The sequence below is a fragment of the Solanum stenotomum genome, chromosome 2, assembly GCF_019186545.1.
Source record: "Solanum stenotomum isolate F172 chromosome 2, ASM1918654v1, whole genome shotgun sequence".
Lineage (NCBI taxonomy): Eukaryota > Viridiplantae > Streptophyta > Magnoliopsida > Solanales > Solanaceae > Solanum > Solanum stenotomum.
This window is the reverse complement of record NC_064283.1, coordinates 33,180,439-33,187,739: the sequence shown is the minus strand read 5'-3', so window position 1 is coordinate 33,187,739 and position 7,301 is coordinate 33,180,439. Positions and strand designations below refer to the sequence as shown.

General features: G+C 32.1%; 1 protein-coding gene across 1 annotated transcript; it reads left to right on the top strand.

The window, feature by feature from the left end:
* The first annotated feature begins 859 nt into the window (after positions 1-859).
* On the top strand, positions 860-1,432 carry LOC125856817 (agamous-like MADS-box protein AGL62). Its single transcript, XM_049536460.1, has one exon. It carries the CDS (start codon positions 860-862, stop codon positions 1,430-1,432), a length of 573 nt encoding a protein of 190 aa, XP_049392417.1.
* The last annotated feature ends 5,869 nt before the right edge of the window (positions 1,433-7,301 follow it).

Genomic DNA, 7,301 nt, shown 5'->3' with positions numbered 1-7,301 from the left:
TAAAATATTCTCAAATAAAATAGCAGTCAAATGCAATCCAATAATATAATTCTAATTAGGAAAAATCTCTACATGATGATCGACTAGGAAAATTCAATGGTAAATGCAAAATTTGTGTTATTATTAAAATAAAAGATTTTTATTAATCATTTAATATATTTTTAAAAAATAATGTTCTCAAATAAAATAGCGGTCAAATGCAATCCAATAATATAATTCTAATTAGGAAAAATATATAAATGATGATCGACTAGGAAAATTCAATGGTAAATGCAAAATTCGTGTTATTATTAAAATAAAAGGTATTTATTAATCATTTAATATATTTTTAAAAAATATTGTTCTCAAATAAAATAGCGGTCAAATGCAATCCAATAATATAATTCTAATTAGGAAAAATCTCTAAATGGTGATCGACTAGGAAAATTCAACGGTAAATGCACAATTCATGTTGTTATTAAATCAAAAGGTTTTTATTAATCATTTAATATATTTTAAAAAAATATTGTTGTCAAATAAAATAGCGGTCAAATGCAATCCAATAATATAATTCTAATTAGGAAAAATCTCTAAATGATGATCGACTAGGAAACTTCAATGGTAAATGCAAAATTGGTGTTATTATTAAAGTAAAAGGTTTTTATTAATCATTTAATATATGTTTTTTTCCAAAATTGTTCTCAAACGAAATAGCGGTCAAATGCAATCCAATAATATAAATCTAATTAGGAAAAAAAAATGAATTTTCTAATTATAATCATTAACGTCTATATCATTAAGTTATTTTAAAACACAGTTTCTTATATAAAGCTCTTGGTGTTAAGACCAAAAATCACAATTTCTTAGTGATAGTTTAGACATGACAAGAAGAATTAGCAAGGGTCATCAAAGGGTTGACATGGTGAAAATAAAGAATGCTAGAAACTTAGGAGTTACGTTTTCTAAGCGACGTGTTGGTCTGTTCAAAAAGGCTTGTGAACTTTGTACGCTATGTGGTGCTGAAATTGCCATTGTTTTATTTTCCTCGGACGGTAAAGTTTTCTCCTTTGGTCACCTTAGCGTGGACACGTTGGTGGAGAGGTTCCTTGGGAGGAACCTCCCTCCACCAAATAACGATGTCCACAATCAACAAATTGTGGCTCATAGAGAAGCTGGTATTCGTGAGCTCAATACCAAGCTCATGAACCTCGAGGGGGTTCTCCAGATGGAGAAAAATAGCAGAGAATCCCTTCGAGAAATTTGGAAGAGAGCTGATGTTGTATGGTGGGAATCTCCCATCGAAGAACTTAGCTTATTCCAACTTCAACACTTGAAGAAGGCATTGGAAATTCTAAAGCAAAAGGTTGAAAAAGAGGCACAAATGGTGAATAATAATGCATTCCCATTTCAGACATTGGGAAGTGCATGGACTACTCCTAATTGTGCTAGATAAAGTTCTTCATATGGACTCAATGTTGGTGGACCCTTTGCTAATAGGGTTAGTGGATCTACTTCTTCCATAGTTCCCAATTACTAGTTCAGCCGTCATTCCTTGTGCGCGCGTTATGGAATTGTCGAAAATCAAATATTATATTAAGTGTCTAGGTTCATTTGTCATTTAAGTTATCCTAAGTGATGTGCTCATTAGTTATGATTCAGTTGAAGTCAGTACTAAGTGTTGTGTTCATCATGTAATGTTTATCCGTTACATATTACATATTAATTTCTAGTTTATGAAAGATATTACAAATGCCTGGGGAGTCTCCTCCTTGCAGATCTGCTTCTACAACATAGATATTTTAATTTGTGAAACACAACATCTTCATTTAGTGTCCAATTTGTTCGAGGGAACCCTTGGAGATTGGGTAAATTAGCCAGCAAAGTCATGATTTCCCATGGTAGACAAGTACCTTTTAATCGAAATTCCTTAGATTGCGAGTTCTTCTTATGATTTCCACAGCAAGAGGATAAGATATATATAGTGGCGATCCATTATCAAAACGTCTTATCTCTGACATTTTTCAGATATCAACCATGTCGATTCAACAAAGATTTCTCTTCGAAACATATCTCAAATGTACAAGCTGAGGTATTACACAAGAGAAATCATATTAATCAATTGAAATAACATCCAATACCTTAAGCAATTTGAACTGTAAAATATTTGTTTCGGAATATCTACTTGCATTGAAATAAAGGTGGAAAATCAGGCCATCAAGACTTATAAAAGACTTTCTATGAGGTGGAAAATCAGGACATCTCACATAATCAACAACATACTTGAACCGAGTGGTTAATACAATTTGGTTTCTCTTGTCATCGATCATTTGGAAATATTCTTCGCATTTGGTCCCATGCCTCACTACTCCATTTATCATCTTTGACAATTATAAAAAAGAATTGTTTTAGAAGTTCTTAATTTCTTAAAAATGAAAATTCATTTCTATAATCACAAGAAAAACAAAATAAAATAAAATTCATTTCAAAAGTTTTTTTTATACCATTTTAAACAAAAATATTATTGCATTTTCCAACAAATTTATAACTTTTCAAAAAAAAAAATCAACTGTGCAATCTGAACAAACTATGCACACCTAATTCTCAATACAATGAGATACGTAGACAACCCTATTTGGGTTCGGTGATCTTTATTCGAAAAATGAAAAGTTTATCTCCCTCTTCAAAAAATCAAAAAAAAAAACATGGAAGCTTTGATCTTTATTCAATAAATATTTATTTTTATCTACTTACAAAAAATTAACCTTACTAAAGATAATGTTGGAGATTTTCGAATTCATCATTCAAAAGAAAAATAAGAAAAAGATTATTTTTTTAATTTCATTTTGGTAGGAAATTCAAGATCAAAATAGACATTTCTTAAATTTTTTTAGGGATTCAAGAAGAAACAAGATTTTATCTCAAAATTCAAAAAAAAAAACCTTTGTTATTTAGTTTTAGTAAAAAATAAAATATGTAAAGATCTTATTCATGTTATCAAGCATGTTACACACGCAATCCTAAATAGATTTTGTCAATGTCTTATCAAATTATTTTTTCAAAAAAAAAGAAGAAGTAAATAAATAAACAAATTATAATAAGGAAATTGATATAGTTGAGCAAGCCAAGATTAAACATTAGGTTCTTTAAGCTCATTCTATAAATAAAAAAACATGTGCATGCATGATTTGCAACATGTGGTTATAAATGAAAAATGTCTAATCCTAACAAGATTTATTGTCAATACACAGAGTTAATTTAAAGGTGGTTGGTTTGTGGCTAAGCTGACATCTCATCCCTACAATACAAGATCAAAAGGAAAAAAGAAAATGCCCAGAGAGACGGAAATGAGTCAGACAATGATGAGGTTCGAAACCAGATGGCTTCACAAGAAACAGTGTCAATAGAAGAGGTAAAGGTATTAAGAAAACAAATGGCAGAGATGTACGAAGCTTGGATGAGTGGACAAGCTCCACCATCTTCAATTTGTGACTATCTAAATACCAATATGTCAACCCCTATCCAAGTGTCGACAAATGATCCAATTTATCTACCTAGATTCGGCCCCTTTGCTAACACATTCAACGTTGCTGGAACTTCTACGATGTGCCCTTTGAATACAGCTATGATGAGTAATCCACTTTTCGTGTCAACTGCGACAACTAATAGCATTCCACGACCAATAATAATGCCCAAATCCAACAATGATCCCTCATCCCAAGTTCTTCATGATCATGGCTACACCCCTGAAGAGGCTCTTAAAATTCCAGGCTCTTACCCTCACAATCATCAGTATAGTTCCCATGTTGAAGCTGAAAAAACTGTTAAAAACGAGGAAAATGAAGAAATGGCTAGAAAAATGAAGAGTTTGGAACATAGTGTAAGAGATATGCAAGGATTGGGAGGTCACAAAAGTGTCTAATTCAATGATTTGTGCATGTTTCCCCACGTTCATCTACCCATCGGTTTTAAAACTACAAAGTTCGAGAAATATAATGGGCATGGAGATCTTGTAGCTCATTTAAAGAGATATTGTAATCAACTGAGAGGGGCTGAAAGCAAAGAAGAATTGCTCATGGCCTACTTTGGGGAAAGTTTGATGGGAATTGCCTCAGAATGGTTCATAGATCAAGATACTTCTAACTAGTATACATGAGATGATTTGGCTCGATGCTTTGTTCAACAATTTCAATATAACATTAACATAGTCCCAAATCGTACTTCACTTGCCAACATAAGGAAAAAGACTACCGAAAATTTTTGTGAATATGCTATTAGGTGGAGGGAGCAAGCTGCTAGGGTTAAGCCACCAATGAAAGGGTCTGAAATGATTGATGTCTTCCTCCAAGTGCAAGAACCAAACTACTTTCATTATTTACTTTCCGTTATTGGAAAAACATTCGCCGAAGTTATTAATATTGGTGAAATGGTGGAAAATGGCATCAAGTCTGAAAAAATTGTAAGTCAAGTTGCCTTGGAAGCCACAACACATGTGATTAAAAATGGATCAGGAAATCTTGGGGGAAAGAAAAAGGATGTAGCGAATGTTGTGTCAGACACACTAAAAGTCCAAGGGGTACACTTTATCAATCTGCATCACCTCAATACCATCACTATCTCCCTATGAAAGACACACAATATTCTATTGTTCCACCTCAATATGCGGTCTATAATGCACAACAATATGCATACCCACCAAACTATCCTCAATAGCGAGCGCCAACATATCAAAATGTTCACCCTTCTCAAAATTTTGGAACACCTTATAATCTCTGTCTGGCAAAAGGATTTGAAGGAGGTCAAAAGCCTAGAAAAAATTTCACACTAATTGGAGAGTCTTACACAAGTTTATTTAATAAGTTGAAACATTTGAAAATGATAGAGCCGATTCCTCAAAATTATGTGGATCCACATGCAAAGGGTTTCAATCCTACAACACAATGTGCATACCATTCTGATGCTCCAGGGCACAATATTGAAGATTGTCATAATTTAAAAAAAAGTGGAAGAGATGATTCAAACAAAGATGATTGTGGTTCAAAATGATGACCCCCAAAATGTTACTAAGAATCCTCTACCGGTGCATAGTGATGTACACTTTATCGAGATGATATATGATGACAAATAATATGACAATTCTGAAGAAAAGACAATTGAAATTGGTGGAGCTTTTACGAAGGCTAACATGCAAAGCAGTGACTAAGAAGTCCAGCTTGGTGATTGAGAGACACTCTGCTTTTCTCTAAAAAGAGTGTATAGATAGTTTATTTTGTCATCATTTCTGCTATGCAATTCATTTTTATTTTTAGTAAGTCAAACTTTTCTATCATTTCTCTTATGTGTTTGTTTGTTGAGTCTTGTCGTAGTTTGGGTTATTATAGAGTTGTGACCAAAATTTAGTTTGTTGTCTTGTCACCAAGTCTTTTTTTATCTTAATATAATCTTTATTCTGTGTCACTTTCATCCGTTCTATTTGGCATTCCACATATACATCTTTTTTCAATTCAATTTTGTGATATGATATACAAGAGGATTTGGTCAGATCTTAAGATTATATCCAGTCATGGAATAAATACACCAAATAAGTCAAAGAAGAAAGAAAGAAATACATTCGAGGAAATGAATAAAAGACTTAAACACCTTGATACGTCCTTTAGTATCGAAAATGCTTAAAAGAATAAATTTTATTTAAATTGACACATGTCATTTGTTGTCAAGAAGGTATTACTCAAATGGAACTTCCAAGCTGACAAATATGAAACAAAAATGATATACATATCCATCAATGCATATGTGACAAAGAGATAATGTATGATTTTCAATTCACATCTTAAAGGGCATGCTTGTATTTGACATTTTTAATAATTGATATGATGAAGAGATTTCATTCTACTATCCAAACACCATGTAATTCTTTGCTACCCCTTTTGAGCCTTAAATTTATTCTCTTTCATAACCCTCTTTTGGAATCAAAATTGTAGTTAAATTAATGTGGAAACCCAGAAAAAGAACAAAGGAGAACTTAAGAATAATGAAATATTAGAACTAAAAGCAATGAAGAACAAGAAAGAAGAGATAACTTTATTTGATAATTTTGTCATTTTTCACTGCCTAAGACTTACACTTATAATAAAGAACTAACTTCATGGTCCTAAAAATCAACAACACATCTGCTGAAGATAAACAAACTCCTAGAGGCTAGGTAAAGAAGTTATTTTAGGAAAACTAAAGCTAATTTACTACAGTAAATAAATAAAAGGCTGCAGTCCTAAAACATAGCAACTAACACTCCTCCTTNAAAAAAAAAAAAAGTCACAAAAACGAGTCAAGAAAAAAGTGAAAAAAAGGTTGAAAAAATAATAACAACAAAAGAACAAACTTCTTGAACTACGTTCGACCTGATTCTTGCTTTGACAAGATACGTAGACAGCCTTATTTTGAGGTTTTGTCCAAGCAAGAAAAGATCTAGAAAGTCCTCATCACAAAAACTGGGGCAATAATAATAATAATAATAATAATAATAATGATAATTATTATTATTTTCTTTTAATCGATTCCAAAAGTTGTATGTCTTAACCCTGTTACGCAGTATCTTTGAGCTTTCATGCTAATCCTTTCTTTTTAACCCTGTCCAAAAGCCACGTTACAATCCAAATAAAGACCTTCTAATCAATTTTTAATAATGACAAGTCAAAGAAACTTTCAGTGTTGATTATATAAGGAAAAATGTCATGTCAATCGCATAAGGAGTGAAAAATGAGGGAATATTATGGATGAAAATCCTCGAAAGCCCTATAGGAGATCATTTGAGTCAAGAGAAAGTAAAAAATGAGAAAGTCGTATTGGTGAAAACCCTCAGGGCACCGTAAGACGAAAGTGGGTGAGAAATAATAAAAATAAGAGACTTTTTAATGGATACCTTTCGAGGCACCACCAGTCAAGTGTTAGTCATAAATCTAGTGCAAAAATTGGATTATAGAAGTCTGACTTCAGTTTGACAAAGATGAAGTTTAGATTGATTGGACAGACCAGACCATTTAATCCAAAATGTATGTCATGATCATTAGAATTGATCACCACTATCAATGGAATCCATTTATTTATTTTTATTTTTTTTTTCTTCTTAAAAGGATCAAATATTATTTCTTCTTATTTTGCGTCTCGCTCAATTCGATCTTGAGATAGTCTTCATTAAGCAAGCATAAAATGATTTCAAAATTGCTACCATCTCTTCAATTGCACAAAACAAAGTTTGATTAGCCCATCAATCGTGACATGATTCAAGAAATAGTGATATGCATAGTAACTTGTCAGCAATTGATAAT